Source organism: Neodiprion virginianus, chromosome 5 (assembly GCF_021901495.1).
Source record: "Neodiprion virginianus isolate iyNeoVirg1 chromosome 5, iyNeoVirg1.1, whole genome shotgun sequence".
NCBI classification, from domain to species: Eukaryota; Metazoa; Arthropoda; class Insecta; order Hymenoptera; family Diprionidae; genus Neodiprion; species Neodiprion virginianus.
In genome coordinates this window covers 2,130,599-2,147,257 of record NC_060881.1, presented here as the reverse complement: position 1 = coordinate 2,147,257, position 16,659 = coordinate 2,130,599, and the positions used below count along the sequence as shown (strand labels likewise).

Sequence of the window (16,659 nt, the reverse complement as noted above, 5' to 3'; positions counted from 1 at the left end):
CTACTGATCCGTTGCTCATAGCTTATTCGCACTACGCGCAATGGATTCCTCTCGTAAAATTACGTCGATATAGAGTATAGAAAATTTATTTTAAGCATTTCTCCAAATCGGTCAGATTCTGACTGCCAAAATTATAAGGGGTTAGCCTTGCTTTTTTGCGATTTTGGGAGCCCACATTTTTTCGTCTCAGAATCGATTAGTACGGCTCTTTCTATACTGATTGGACCCTCAGGAATGCAAAAAAAGACATTACGAACAGCGTAGGGACCAATAGCAGAGAAATTAGGAAGAAAATCCTTCATTCATTGGCGGTAACTCTTGATTCGTTGTTCGCATCGTATTCAGATAGCACACAATAGATTCCTCTCGCAAAAGTACGTTGATATAGTGCATTAAAGAATTGTATCCAGCATTTTTTAAAGTCGTCAAAATTTACACCAAAAATAGAAGTGAAAAAATGCTAAATGTTTGCCTTGTTGACTCTTCGACCGTGGGGTTAGAATGTTTTCGTCTTCAAATCGATTCTAATCACATTTGACAATCCAATAGAACAACAGGGATCGTGAAAGAGGGATTAAAAATATTGTTGAACCAACACCTCAGTAAAAACGAAGAAAATACGATAAAATCTATGTATTTATTAATTCATTTCATTTCAGGTTACATCAAATGGTAACAATACAATATGACACGCATCCTATACTGCAAATAGGGATAAATTGCACCTCCACGCAGGCCGAAACTTGAACTAAACTGACGAACTACAATGATAACCATCACGAACGGCATTTATCATATTCGACTTAAGATGAGGCATGTTGCACTCCTTTTAACTTGTACAATTGGCAGATTTCGTACGTAATGTTGAATGACTTTTCAGCATTTCTCTTGTCTTTGAGTTTGATAGAATTTAGAAACTTGTAAAGATACTATACACTAACACCCAACCACTTGTACTAGAATTAAGGCATATTCAATAAACTAAAAATGAAACTAAAACTATTCAGCTGTAAATCAGTTCTTTTTCTTGCCCACCTCTTTGACAATCCAGTGCGAATTTGTTCATGTAGAAATTATTGGTCTCATTGTCAGAATCGATTTGTGTGATCCTTTCCCGACCAATTGGACCCCCAAGAACTCGGAAAATGCAGCGAAAAGAGCGTGGGACCAACAGGAGAGAAATTACGAAGAAAAAAGCACCTGCTGAAAAATGTCGAAAACACAGGTTTTAGTTTTTTGGCTGTAACTTTTGATGCGTTGATCGCAGCGTATTGGGACTGCGCCAAATCGATTTCTCTCGCAAAATTACGTCGGAACAGTGCCAGGAAGAATTGATTCCAGCACTTTTGAAAATCGCGAAAATTTTCGCCAAAAATACAAAGGGGTTAACCTTCCTTTTTTTTGACCAAAAAATCTTTCGTCTCAGAAGTGATTTGTATGACCCTTTCCCGACCAATTGGACCCCCAGGAACTCGGAAAATGCAGCGAAAAGAGCGTGGGACCAACAGGAGAGAAATTACGAAGAAAAAAGCACCTCCTGAAAAATGTCGAAAACACAGGTTTTCATTTTTTGGCTGTAACTTTTGATGCGTTGATCGCAGCGTATTGGGACTGCGCCCAATCGATTTCTCTCGCAAAATTACGTCGAAACAGTGCCAGGAAGAATTGATTCCAGCACTTTTCAAAATCGCGAAAATTTTCGCCAAAAATACAAAGGGGTTAACCTTCCTTTTTTTTTGACCAAAAAATCTTTCGTCTCATAAGTGATTTGTATGACCCTTTTCCGACCAATTGGACCCCCAGGAACTCGGAAAACGCAGCGAAAAGAGCGTGGGACCAACAGGAGAGAAATTACGAAGAAAAAAGCACCTCCTGAAAAATGTCGAAAACACAGGTTTTCGTTTTTTGGCTGTAACTTTCGATGCGTTGATCGCAGCGTATTGGGACTGCGCCCAATCGATTTCTCTCGCAAAATTACGTCGAAACAGTGCCAGGAAGAATTGATTCCAGCACTTTTCAAAATCGCGAAAATTTTCGCCAAAAATACAAAGGGGTTAACCTTCCTTTTTTTTTGACCAAAAAATCTTTCGTCTCAGAAGTGATTTGTATGACCCTTTCCCGACCAATTGGACCCCCAGGAACTCGGAAAATGCAGCGAAAAGAGCGTGGGACCAACAGGAGAGAAATTACGAAGAAAAAAGCACCTCCTGAAAAATGTCGAAAACACAGGTTTTCATTTTTTGGCTGTAACTTTCGATGCGTTGATCGCAGCGTATTGGGACTGCGCCCAATCGATTTCTCTCGCAAAATTACGTCGAAACAGTGCCAGGAAGAATTGATTCCAGCACTTTTCAAAATCGCGAAAATTTTCGCCAAAAATACAAAGGGGTTAACCTTCCTTTTTTTTTGACCAAAAAATCTTTCGTCTCAGAAGTGATTTGTATGACCCTTTCCCGACCAATTGGACCCCCAGGAACTCGGAAAATGCAGCGAAAAGAGCGTGGGACCAACAGGAGAGAAATTACGAAGAAAAAAGCACCTCCTGAAAAATGTCGAAAACACAGGTTTTCGTTTTTTGGCTGTAACTTTTGATGCGTTGATCGCAGCGTATTGGGACTGCGCCCAATCGATTTCTCTCGCAAAATTACGTCGAAACAGTGCCAGGAAGAATTGATTCCAGCACTTTTCAAAATCGCGAAAATTTTCGCCAAAAATACAAAGGGGTTAACCTTCCTTTTTTTTTGACCAAAAAATCTTTCGTCTGAGAAGTGATTTGTATGACCCTTTCCCGACCAATTGGACCCCCAGGAACTCGGAAAATGCAGCGAAAAGAGCGTGGGACCAACAGGAGAGAAATTACGAAGAAAAAAGCACCTGCTAAAAAATGTCGAAAACACAGGTTTCCGTTTTTTGGCTGTAACTTTTGATGCGTTGATCGCAGCGTATTGGGACTGCGCCCAATCGATTTCTCTCGCAAAATTACGTCGGAACAGTGCCAGGAAGAATTGATTCCAGCACTTTTCAAAATCGCGAAAATTTTCGCCAAAAATACAAAGGGGTTAACCTTCCTTTTTTTTTGACCAAAAAATCTTTCGTCTCAGAAGTGATTTGTATGACCCTTTCCCGACCAATTGGACCCCCAGGAACTCGGAAAATGCAGCGAAAAGAGCGTGGGACCAACAGGAGAGAAATTACGAAGAAAAAAGCACCTCCTGAAAAATGTCGAAAACACAGGTTTTCGTTTTTTGGCTGTAACTTTTGATGCGTTGATCGCAGCGTATTGGGACTGCGCCCAATCGATTTCTCTCGCAAAATTACGTCGAAACAGTGCCAGGAAGAATTGATTCCAGCACTTTTCAAAATCGCGAAAATTTTCGCCAAAAATACAAAGGGGTTAACCTTCCTTTTTTTTTGACCAAAAAATCTTTCGTCTCAGAAGTGATTTGTATGACCCTTTCCCGACCAATTGGACCCCCAGGAACTCGGAAAATGCAGCGAAAAGAGCGTGGGACCAACAGGAGAGAAATTACGAAGAAAAAAGCACCTGCTGAAAAATGTCGAAAACACAGGTTTTCGTTTTTTGGCTGTAACTTTTGATGCGTTGATCGCAGCGTATTGGGACTGCGCCCAATCGATTTCCCTCGCAAAATTACGTCGAAACAGTGCCAGGAAGAATTGATTCCAGCACTTTTCAAAATCGCGAAAATTTTCACCAAAAATACAAAGGGGTTAACCTTCCTTTTTTTTTGACCAAAAAATCTTTCGTCTGAGAAGTGATTTGTATGACCCTTTCCCGACCAATTGGACCCCCAGGAACTCGGAAAATGCAGCGAAAAGAGCGTGGGACCAACAGGAGAGAAATTACGAAGAAAAAAGCACCTGCTAAAAAATGTCGAAAACACAGGTTTTCGTTTTTTGGCTGTAACTTTTGATGCGTTGATCGCAGCGTATTGGGACTGCGCCCAATCGATTTCTCTCGCAAAATTACGTCGGAACAGTGCCAGGAAGAATTGATTCCAGCACTTTTCAAAATCGCGAAAATTTTCGCCAAAAATACAAAGGGGTTAACCTTCCTTTTTTTTGACCAAAAAATCTTTCGTCTCAGAAGTGATTTGTATGACCCTTTCCCGACCAATTGGGCGCCCAGGAACTCGGAAAATGCAGCCAAAAGAGCGCGGGACCAACAGGAGAGAAATTACGAAAGAAAAACACCTCCTGAAAAATGTAGAAAAAAAAAAGGTTTTCGTTTTTTGGCTGCAACTTTTGATGCGTTTATCGCAGCGTATTGGGACTGTGCCCAATCGATTTCTCTCGCAAACTACGTCGGAATAGTGCATGAAAGAATTTATGCCAGCACTTTTTAAAATTGCCAAAATTTTCCTCAAAAATGCAAAGGGGTTACCCTTACTAGATCACCATTATTCAAAGATACAACCAACGTGATAATTTCATACGCAGTCACGTCACCAGCTCGTGACGGTACGCATACTTACGCCAATAAGCTTGACCTGTTTACTACTTTCATCTCTACTCACACCACGGTATTTATGGATTTCTCGTGTATGGCATAAACGCCGCGGGAACGCGCATAATTGTAACTTTTTAAAACCCATCTCCAAAACGAGGTTCGAGAGTTCCTGTCTGAAGAATGGCGGAAGGTTTGGACAGTTCGGAAATTGAGAAATCTATTCAGAAAAGGCCACAGTTTGGTAATCGAACTCTCACTGACAATGCCCAAGTTTTCCAACACAACGCGTGGTAGGGACATTACGTAATAATTCACGTGGCAATCGTATTTGTTACAATCAATCACGATCTAACCTAACCTAACCTAGACTAATCCAACAAACATGGTACATATTTTTTAAAAACGAAGCGTTTGTACTTCCACTCCACCCATGAATTTACGCCTAACCTGCTCGTTAATGAAAGCTTAAATGTACCGCATGACTCATGTTTTGAAGGGATAACGTGACATGGGATGAAGAACAGGAACAAAAGGCTCGTGAGAAGGTCGCCGAAAATTCTGCAGTTCTCACAAGTCCTGAACAGATTGCGAAATTTGAAAAAGATGCAGATATTTACTGGGATAAGTTTTATAAGATTCATCAGAACAGGTATACACATCATTTATGTAGAGTAAAATTCCTACATCATCACCATTGCATAAATTTCACATATTCTGTGACTAATAATAAACTCATGATGCCAGTTCTTCTAGGCTTGTTACATTCTCTTGATTTAATCACTTTTCTGCAGATTTTTCAAGGATAGACACTGGCTGTTCACCGAATTTCCCGAACTCGCGCCCAGCACTGTGACAAAGGACTCCCTTCGACCTGTGCGAGTGTTTCCGCAATCTGCAGGACCTGAAAAAAAAGATGAATGTTGTCAAACGTCACAATTGTCAGATTTGTTAAGTTCACGGATATTAGAAATTGGTTGCGGTGTTGGAAACACAGTGTTTCCTATTCTCCTTTACAACACAGATCCAAGTTTGTTTGTTTACTGTTGCGATTTTTCTTCAATAGCAATAAACATCTTAAAAGAAAATTCTGCATATGACCAGTCAAGGTAAATAAAATTTTGGGCATATTTAATTCAGCATCAATGATTTTAATGCTTATTACCCCCCTTTTACAGATGCCAGGCATTTGTTCTTGATGCAACCCAGGAAAATTGGGCTCCCCCATTTGATGAACAAAGCCTAGACATCATTGTCTTGATATTCGTGTTATCTGCCATTCATCCGGATAAGTATGTATCTGTTTAAGATATTTGAAAATGGCAAATTTAGTCTCAAATTATATATTTTAAGTGAAACTGATTATCCTCAAACATTTTTACATCAAGCTGAAATTTATATAATGTTAACACAACATTGAATTTATAGGAAACATCGTTATTTGCCAACATGAGTACTGTCCGAAATTCAGTAAACTATAATAAAGCGATTCGCACTTCTATTTTACAAACTGATCATTCTAAAGTTGTGAAATATTGATTCTTGAAAGATGTTTCCTCATGCCAACAACTTCAACTTCTTTTTTTTTTTCAGAATGGGTAATGTGCTTAAACAGATTCACCGATACTTGAAACCCGGCGGCTTAGTCCTATTCAGAGATTATGGAAGGTATGATTTGGCTCAACTGAGGTTCAAAAAAGGGAGATGTTTGTCTGATAATTTTTATGCTCGAGGGGACGGTACAAGAGTTTATTTCTTCACCCAAGGTTATTGATTATATTCAAGGCATGTTGAGTTATTCTTTGTTTGCAATTATCTTTTGAACTTCTTTATTTTCAATTTCAGATGAAATTAGGAATATGTTTGTCAGCCATGGGTTTGTACAGGAGCAGAATATAATAGATAGGAGATTACAAGTGAATCGTGGTAAATTACTCACTATGTATAGGGTATGGATACAAGCTAAGTATCGAAAGCCATTTTGACGATAGGAACCGTTGTAAGAGAAAAATCAAAAAAGAATTAGGACGCTTTCGATACTTTATAATTTTGGAACAGTTTTAATACTGAAGTACTTTGTGAGGTAAGAAGTGCGTAATATGATCACATTACGTTTAAAACTTTTGTAAAATGATTTTATTTAAATAATTGACAAGTACAAATCAATCACAAGACTAGACAGCTACCAATGTCTTACCAATGAAGATTCACCTTAATATATTACTGGACATTATTCTCAATACAGCTTAAGCACAGTTAATTAATTATAACTCCTGGTAATACTTGTTAACTGACAATGATTTATATAAATGTGTGTTTCACGATTTTTGTACTAAAATTTTCAATTTATATATATATATAATATATATATATGTATGCATGTATGTATGTACGTATGTATGTATATTATGCATACATACATACGCATACACATATACACGTATATGTATTGTACTTATCAATACTGGTTCGTATTATTTATTATGCACGCTCACGTTATTGTTCAATTAAGATTTTGACAATGAAATTAAAATGATTTGCCAATGATTTGCCTAGATTTTTTTGCACTACTTAATATAATGAATATAGAATGTATATCACTTAGAAAGATGGACGATATGACCATTATATAGATACCAGACATCTGGTAATTAATATTTTGTTAATACAATTTCTAATTAAAACAAATTCAATTTTGTCTTCTTTCCATGTTATTTCTATTTACATATTAAAGTTACGGCATAAATTAATCGTACGTGTGTAATGCTTTGAAATTATTTATAATGATACAAAAACTTACAATCGCAAATTTAACATATTGCGGAAAGCTCGGATATAATATTTTAAGGAACTAAAAAAAAAGTTGCCCAATTTTTTTGTTTATGTGAATATAAATGTGTGATTCACGTTTCTTACTGTGTTAAATAGCCCATTGCAAGGCACTGTTCTTAAGCCTCTAAATTTAATTTTTGTTACTTTAATTTGTATTGAATGAAAGAAAAAGAACATTCCACAAATCATTTTCCCACATCAGACTACTTCTTTGCTGACCCTGATAGTACATCAGACCCGTACACATTCTAAAAAAATATTGGTCCAAGAATTTTCGTATTCTGTTGTTTTACAATAGAATAATAGAACTAACCGAGTGATTTGTCGGATAACGTTTGTGATGGTAGCATTTTTGTCAAGATAATTTTTCTAAGATACCAATCATCCAGACATTTATGCACATGTGTAAGTACGAGCATGATATTAGCCTTGTATCAAGTACTAGTTGGAACACGCGTTATTGTACAGACCAAAATAATTGTTGATATACCCATTATTAATACGCCGCAAATAAATGCTTCGTGAGCCTGTACTAATTTGTAAAACATATCCATTTAGACGAATAAAAGATCAACAATCTTTATATAAAATAATCATATCGATTTTAATACAATGAAAAAAAAAGATTTACTGGGAGAATTAAATGTTTTCGCGTTATAAGATAAATATAAATAGAAATCCTAGACGTTGTTCCAGAGTACAATATAAAATAATATCGTGGTATAATTTATGATATCCACCTGGTGAGAACAGCTTAGTGACATACTGTTAAATACTTACTACAAAAGTAGGTAAGTATAAATCCCTGAATTCGGATTGAAGATTTGTTGAATTGATATTCATTTTACTAGACGATTAAAAATATTATTGTCGGGGTATAAAACTATACGAATTCAACCTATACTATCCGAATATCAAACAACGGAGAGTAAGGCGACTATGGCATTGTAATTTTTCTTTTACGTTTCTTAAACAACCGTTTACTTTCATCTGCTGAATTCTGGTAGTGGTTTGGCAATTCCTTCCGTGTATGCCTTATGAACAGCTTCGCAAACGAACCTGTATTGACTCTGAAATAAAACAATTTAGATTTAGATTTTCAACCTAAACGCGTAATGAGAATTCATAATAGAAAAAGAGAACCAATAAAGTTATTGGTATTTTACTTACAGCATTCTGTATCATCATGGCTCTTTGGTCCCTCATAGAGCGAACAATGTCAAGAGGATAAACAGGCTGATTAGCTTCCATTAAGCAGAGAGCAGTTTCCATCAAAACCAAAACACCTGTTCGACCGATTCCTGCCGAACAGTGAACAACAGCGGGCTCTACCATTCCTGTACGTGCAGCCCTTACACGTTCCGTAAAAGTTGTAAACTGTCTCCAGTCACTGGGTACCCCGTGATCCGGCCAAGCACAATATTGCATATGTGTTATATCTCGCTCCTCGCCAGTCTGAAAATTAAATAATTTACGTGGGAGATGGAATTTTAAGAGAACCCGAATTGAATTCACATCGCCGAAAATTAAATGCGTTTTTCAAGTATAAATGCTCACCTTGAAATGAGCTGATTTAAAACTATGTACAATTCTTGGTTTAAAACGTTACGACACAAATTAAAGAAAAATTTCCCTTACATTAATATCACGGAGAATAAATTCTCGGAAGACAAATGTATCTTCGATGTTTTCGGCAGTCGAAGTTAACGTCAAGTTTCTCAAAGTAAGCGTCTCGTTGAACGCAGGCCAATACTGGTGACATTTTGCTCGCCCACGTTCCACCAATGTTGTGAGCATCACTACTAGCGTACTACCTGCTTCCAAGACCATTTGCCAAAAATCAGCAACCGTCGAGGATAAAGGTCCCTGAGTTGCAATATATCGATTGATAATTCCTGACCCAGGAATCTCCATATTTACATAATTTGCATTTATGTAGTCGCCGTTAATACTCCCCATTAATATAACTCTTGTAACGTCATCTGTAAATAATGTTGTTAAATATTGTCATTATAATGCAATATTTAGAAAATAATAAATGTAATAAGAATGGAAAAGCAGATATGGTTTGAAACTTACATGGAGAGATATCCCGATATCGATTTTTGTTTTGATTTTCGGGCTTTTTCGACTCAAGCGCTACAAGCTCAGGATTTTTTCTGTATAACTGTTCGTACTGCGCAATTAGAGCTCCACTTGCTAGCCCATCGGCAAGCAACAGCATTGATTGAGCAAGAGCATCCAAGCCGACAGTGGCATGCGGTACATCTGGGACGTACCTACAGAAAAATTATTTGCAAGTGTTAAAAAACGATAGCGAATTTAGATCAATTATGAAAAGTCGAATAATTGAATCTCTAAAGTAGGTATTTTTGTTTGAGTCAATTATACCTGTATGGCGGTTCCTCTTCTGAAGCTTCATCATTTCCAGCAAGTGCGTTATACAAAGCATTGGGCCTCACTGTCAGTGTGAGCTCACCGGTTCCCGAGTCACGAGATTGTCGTATTAAATTAACGACGTGTTCATGCAGCATGCCATTTACGTCAATTCCGTTGATGCAAACTACCTAAATGTAGATAAGCATTAAATAAGTGGTTTAATTTTCAAGTAAGCTTAATACGAATTAACTTTGTTTAGCACCATTTATATAAGTGCGTTATTTGGTATAATTGCACTGACGGATATAACAGACTAGTTTTATTGTCATTTAGGATTGATTACTAACAAAATTTTGTCATCGCAAGTTTCACATATTTGTTTTATCAAGCTCAATAATCACAAATCCCCAGTAAGGACTCACACCAATTCTTTAAATTGTTGTTAAAATATGGTATGTTTACCTGGTCTCCTTCATTCAACTTGGGATAGCAGCGGTCAGCTGGTGTATTAGGTGCTACACGTGATACCAATATTGGCATCTCAAGATCGAGTCCCCCTTTTACATTAAAACCAAAGCGTCCTTGTTCATCCGGTGTAAGTCTTATATTGACTAAGCCATCTTCTAGTATCTGTGATAAGATGATGAAAGTTTTAATATTTATTTCTACCTACCAAAGCAGATTCAGCGGATATATTGAATTATCACACAGGTAGCTGACTACAACGATGTCAAGAGATTACAATCATGTACTTAAAACAGATCATTGATTAACCTGGGGTGCAGGAGAACTAGTGGGTTCACTGTAGTCTGGAAGATCGTAGATATTTCTTTCAATAGCTGTATCGTCGTCCGCATAACTCAAAACTCTTGAGCCAAGTAGGGGGGAAAATGCTCCGCTTTGCATATGAGTTCCAGTTATTTCCTCTCTGAGGGACAAAAAACCACCCTCACTGTGTAGTGTTGAATGAACCAATCCAAGATCACCAGATCATGCAACATGTACAAGCAACATTGACTTCAGTGGATGATACAAGACGCATTAGAGTAGATGACACATGCGTAACTTTACTATCAAATCAAATATACAATTAAAATACTTTTTACTTAAATAAAATCTCTAAACCATCATTATTATTATTCACAGTACATAGAGTTTAACAACAAACACAGAAATCTGTTAAAACTTTCATCATTTGGACAAGGCTGAAGGCGCAATATTACAAGCTAATGGGGTTAAACTGGGTAGAGAATTACATGATTTACTGACTCATCGCTAGGATTTCCTTCACCCCATGCTTGCCGCGGTTCTCTGGAACCCAGAGATTGAACTTTGTTGTCGTACGGTCGCACAGGTCTGCCAGGTTGTAGTGATAATTTCCCTTTATCTTCAACAATTGGTACCGACGTGACACCATGCACTAATCGTTTGCTAGGTGACCTAAAAGGTAATTTTCACTTGTTAGATGAGCTACCTGATACGAGACAGTTTGTGGAATACGTCAAAGTTTTGTAACACAGTTATTCAACACAATCATTTTTACACACCTTGGAACAACGATATTTATATAAGAATTTAATAGCTGGCTGATTTTTTTTGCCAAATACTTTTCCACGCGTTTCATTACAGCTTACCTCGGCACTGATTCAAATGCGTATGAATAAAATTTAGAAGCAAGCTATCAATAGCTTGTTATTGATATATAGATAACCTTATCTGGGGCGATAAAGAATTTATCCCAGAACTATAGCTACATGTAAAGACCATCAGCTTATCCATTTAAACATTTGTAAAGAAAATTGTAGTTTTTATTTGGAATGAAACTGGGACCAATTAAATCAAACCATAAGGAAGATTAATTTTCGTCGCACATACATAGGATGATTCATCATCTTACCTAATGAAGGTTCTTTCTACTCGTGCACGATGTTTCCCATCTTCTACAGTTTGGAATTCAGTTCGGCCGGAATATGTGAACCGACTACTCAACGTGAGAGGGAAACGTCTGGAACGCATTTTCGGACTGTGAAGCCTGAAGAAGGTGTGATGTTCAACGCACGCTTTCCACAGGTTTTTTGAACTGCGATATGTTTGCATATTGAATCCAAGCAGAGTATCGTAGTTTTCAGACTGCATACATGTAAGAATTTTTTATAAGTATGGAGAATATTATCCGCACAGTTCAAGTACTCAGAACTGGATAATTAGAGGATATTAGTCTATTGATAACATTACCTGTTCTCTTCTGAGCTGGATGAAAAATTGTTTTCGTTTAAATGAAATCTTAACAATCTTCGACCATGAAAATACATTTATTCTTATATTATTTTGAAAGACTACTAAGCCTATGGAAGTAACTCCCAACTGAATTTCTTTATTCGTTGAATCCTGTGAACAGAAAAGAAAGAAACTAAAATTATTAAAGTCATTATTTGAAAAGCTCATTATTCAAATACCTTTGAAATTTGTATCTACAGTTTGGCTAATTATTGGGGATCTACGGTGAGTGAAAATATTTGTCTTATTCAATCTTTTAAAATTTTCGTTGATGAAAACTTTTTTGCCTCGAGATAGTTTGGGAATCTTTCACAATTCAATTTTTATGACGAACGCGATAGTAAAAATTTTACAAAGAGCCATTACATTTAGAGTGTTACATCTCTACTCAATATTTAAGGCTACAGCCGTGCATGAACCATGAAAATAATATTCACAACACGATAATTAGCATCATGTAAACAAGTATGTGGCATTGACAAAGTAATTGAAATTGTTACTATTTGAAAATGTAAAACTACACGTGAATGACGTCACGATTTTACCCTGACGCCAAAAAGGCTGAAGCTAAAATTTCTTTATTAAACTATTCTCATGCCATTGTTTTCAGAAATTCTCTTAAAACTTTGCTATACTCAAAAAAACCAAGGACTAGGAATACAAATAGAACTTTTTTTATATCCAACAATTCAACTCATGCATAACTGAGGTGCATTCACAAAAAGTATATACGTATATATACAATACTGTAGGAAATCTGTAAAGGCCAGAACAAATACAACGGCAATCGTGCATACCCTTGCCTTATGTAACTCGACTCCATACATATCCAGTCGCTTAGCATGATCCAGGAAATTGTACTCTGCATCGGCGGGTAGCTGTCCTCTGTGTAAATAAACCAATTGAATTATAGCGTTCACACAATACTAGTTAATGAGGAAATGGCATTCATTTTTTACAACCAAAAATAGAAAGACAAACAACACCTGTGTATTTTGCACCCATCAACAACGATGGGAATATTTTTTGCTACATTAACTAAAGAGAAACCTCTCATTATGCAGAGCAACAACTCATTTTTGTTAAAAATATAACCCTAAACGTACTTGTGAAGTTTGTGCAGTTCAGCAATCTTTTTCTCCATGTCTTCTGTTTGCCCTGGAATTAATTGAAGCCGAGATAAATATCCAGGGCCATGTTCCTCCGGATGATAGTCTCCCAGCTCAGCTGCAAGGGGCAAACTTTCTTCAATACAAAACTTAGCAATATAGTAAAAATATTTAAATTTCATGATTTCAGATAAGCATGAAACGTGTTTTAGGTCATTACATTGAACGGTATAGCTTGCGATAAGACAAGCTGTACTTGGAGGTAGTTGAAGTCTTCCCTGTAAAATATCCCTTCGAATTTGTAGATAGAACTGATATCTCGTATACTCTTCCTGCAGCTTGCTCGGATCAGAGACATAAAATTTAACTCGAAAAAAGAATTGTCCACCTGTAAATATATAATACGATTAGTTGCAATCTAAAATATTGACATTATCGTTCTATTATTAATCAAACACACTGATTATGTCTCCATTAAGGATTTTGAAATGAATTTGTGTGCTAGCTATAAAAATGGAACATTATTCGCTATTTTGAAAACTGTTGGCTTTATCCTTACTTCTGATCTGTTTCTTCACTGGTTTCGCGGGATCTAGCCATCGCTGAAACAGAGTATACGCATGTGTATTACAATGTGGGATACGAGTGGTAAAATGAATTAGTAAAATAGAACAACACTGTTAATATACAGGCAACTCGGCAAATTCAAAAAAATACATAATGAGCAAATATAAGAAATCGTAACAGTAAGTTTGACAAAACTTCTGACAAAGCTATATCTACTCAAATCGCTCTGTGAACTCACCATTATATCTGGATTGGGACAAGCTGAAGGTGTGGCACCGTTGTCTGTATACTGTAGACCGAAATAATCCTTTTCAATCAACTCTAAATGTTGATAGACCATATCCAAAAGCACCTGTCCCTTGGCTCTTTTCTGAAACAGATTTTTTTATAGCTACATGAGTATATAAAACGATAAGAGAGGCAAAAAAAAAAAAATTGATAACCAAACTTACGTCTAACTGAAAGGTGTGTTGAGTATCGTCGAGGAAAACTACAGTTGCCGAGAGGGATTTTAATCTTCGATCGCGCGCCAGTTCTGCACCGCGAACGTGGTAGCTCCCACTGGAGCCACTCAACGCTCTCCGAGACACACTCTCAATCATTTCGCTAAAGCGAAAACGAGTCAACCACCGTCGCGGTACCACCTCTCTGCCGCTCCAGCGACCTGAATATTGAAAGATCATGGACTAAAGTAACATCACGAAGAAAATACAATGCAAACTTGAATCGTTAATTATTCAATGATTTGATTCCATACCAGGCTACAAAAAAAATAAATAAAATAAAAAAAATGGGGGAAGTAACGAAGCCAAAGATTTGAATCTATTGCGAATATTGAACAGCTGTTAGTGTAATTCCTTGTTCCAGATGACTTGACAATTTTACGAATTTCGCAAAGTACGATTAAATTAAGTAGTTTTCAGCTGTGCCCACCGTCGTAAGTCATGTGATAATAAATTATTGTTTGACAAAAGTGATAAAAATTGGTTGTACGTAAAAAAAAAAAAAAAAAAAACAGTATTGCAGAGTATTTGAGTAGAAGTTTACTGATAAATTAGCAGGAGCAGAAAAACTTCACAGTAAAAAGATGACTAAATCAGATCGTGTTCAGATGGTTGGATAAAGATCTTGACTCAATATAATTCTTTTGCTGATGCGTAGTATTTTTAGGAATGTGCACAGCGGTCGTTTAGGAAAAGTATTTAATTTGATAACCGTTGGAAAAACAAACTCTGAAATGTATACAACGTTTACAAAAGTAGAAATAAAAAAAACATAAAAGAGCAGACCTCGACGTATACTAATTCTCTGCGACATCGATAACAAGGAACTAGACACTACGAGGGAGAAAAACGAAGCATCGAAACAAAGAAACATTTTTTTTAGTCAACTCATCAACAAAAATAACACCATGTAACGATGAAAAAAATATTAGCTGTTAAAAAAAAAAACAAAAAAAATATCATAGCCGCAAGTTTGATAAATAGAAAATAAATGTGTAATTACATTCTTCGGATGTCATTGAGACTAAATTAACTAAGTTTTTAGGTCAGTGATCCAGTTGGTATTACGTAACGAGACCCCATCGCCTATCCCATCGCTATACATATATAAACCAGTTGGATTTAGAGCAGATCAGCATACACATACTCTCAAAATAGTTGAGAGATGTAACGGTAAGGAAAGGAGATTGAAATAAAGACGTTAGAGAGAAGAGAAAAAAAGAAAAAAAAAAAAAAATGTATAAAACGTGAACACTCGAACTTACATTCATGATATATTATAACCGCGAAGTGGTTGTGATTTTTTTCTATCTTATTTATTTCGATTTTCGTTTAGCTCCCCAATATATTTCTTGCCCCTTGAAGTTTTCCAATTTTTTATCTTTCAGTCCACTTTTTCTCGCTCAACAGCATCGGAATGTTTCTCTTGATTGCGATACGAGACGGATACAGGATATCAGAAGTTACCAATAAAATTTTTCGCAATAATCGTCGACAATGTTAACTCCTGGCTAGTGTGTTTTCAGAGACGGGAAACGTTGGGTTATTAATAATTCAACGCCGGTCCAGTCCCGACCTCGTCGTCGTCCGGTGCTCCGTCACCTCGGTATTCAGATCCGACGATTTTTGAATGACACTTCGACTCTATCATCGTTCAAACTTTGAACGCATGCAACCTGTTAAGGTGCGCCTGCCGAACGAAGCGCTTTCGTGTTTACGAATATCGTTGATGACACCATGGCACCGAGAGGTAACGTGCATACGTATCCGTACGTCCCCCCTCTCACTCTCTCTCTTTCTCTCTCTCTCGCCAACTTTTGAAGTCGGTCAATCAGTCTGACCACTTTATGTATTTCGGTCCTCCAGGATCAATTAATGCGTGCCGAGTCATGCATACGCTTAATTCAAAAGAACGTTAGTTTTTATTAACGACTTGGTTTCAATCCGAAAGACGCGGCGATGCCCGCGCGAACGGTTAACAACTGCACAGTATTGCACGGGCACGGCGGTTCTCTCTTCTTATCCGTGTAAATTCGATGCCTAACCGCACGTACGGGTCACCATTTGACACTGGTTAACCGCTAGTTGGTTCGTTTAAACTCACTCATTCATCAAACGCACGTATGTTCGTAAACGTGCGTAAAGCGGGTTGCTTTTTATGCACTTTCACTCAACCAATGGCTGGATGCATGGCTTCGAGTCCGCGGGCTAAAGATAGCCTGGTTTCATAAAACACTGACCACTCGGACGATCGTACATAGCCTACACAGCACCGCACCGTTGTGTATGCTAATTGACGACTGACAGTGTGGCACGTGTACAAGGCTAGTATGCGTGTATTACAGGGGTACACGACGTTTCGTAATTTACACAGGGCGATCAATTCAGAAATGCCACTTTCATATTATTGTATACATATGACTAAAGACACTGCACGTGCGTGGCGAATTTATTATTATGAACAATGACTTAACAAAGCGGAAGGAAACCAATCGCGACTTCGTTGTTGTCGAATTATTATTTACCA

The 16,659-nt window shown here is 37.2% G+C and overlaps 2 protein-coding genes across 7 annotated transcripts; one reads left to right on the top strand and one right to left on the bottom strand.

Annotated features, from left to right (window-relative positions):
* The first annotated feature begins 4,485 nt into the window (after positions 1–4,485).
* LOC124306514 (tRNA N(3)-methylcytidine methyltransferase METTL2) lies at positions 4,486–6,450 on the top strand. Its single transcript, XM_046767346.1, has 6 exons — positions 4,486–4,758; positions 4,965–5,117; positions 5,260–5,574; positions 5,644–5,757; positions 6,059–6,231; positions 6,311–6,450. Exons 1-6 carry the CDS (start codon positions 4,649–4,651, stop codon positions 6,448–6,450), a joined length of 1,005 nt encoding a protein of 334 aa, XP_046623302.1. The 5' UTR covers positions 4,486–4,648.
* Positions 6,451–6,578: 128 nt separating this feature from the next.
* LOC124306512 (tyrosine-protein phosphatase non-receptor type 4) lies at positions 6,579–16,527 on the bottom strand. Of its 6 annotated transcripts, XM_046767341.1 has the most exons (18): positions 15,398–16,527; positions 15,136–15,229; positions 14,082–14,293; positions 13,868–13,999; positions 13,622–13,664; positions 13,283–13,450; positions 13,060–13,180; positions 12,751–12,838; positions 11,912–12,064; positions 11,574–11,806; positions 10,946–11,116; positions 10,451–10,628; positions 10,139–10,306; positions 9,689–9,864; positions 9,377–9,576; positions 8,936–9,279; positions 8,468–8,752; positions 6,579–8,367 (listed from the first exon to the last, which is right to left on the bottom strand). In XM_046767341.1, the coding sequence occupies exons 2-18, from the start codon at positions 15,149–15,151 to the stop codon at positions 8,284–8,286; spliced, it is 2,772 nt and encodes a 923-aa protein (XP_046623297.1). In that variant the 5' UTR covers positions 15,152–15,229; positions 15,398–16,527; the 3' UTR covers positions 6,579–8,283. The 6 variants fall into 6 exon arrangements, with proteins under 6 accessions (XP_046623297.1, XP_046623300.1, XP_046623298.1 ...); XM_046767344.1 differs by lacking the exon at positions 15,136–15,229; XM_046767342.1 differs by lacking the exon at positions 15,136–15,229 and having other exon boundaries at positions 16,237–16,527.
* Between the last annotated feature and the right edge of the window lie 132 nt (positions 16,528–16,659).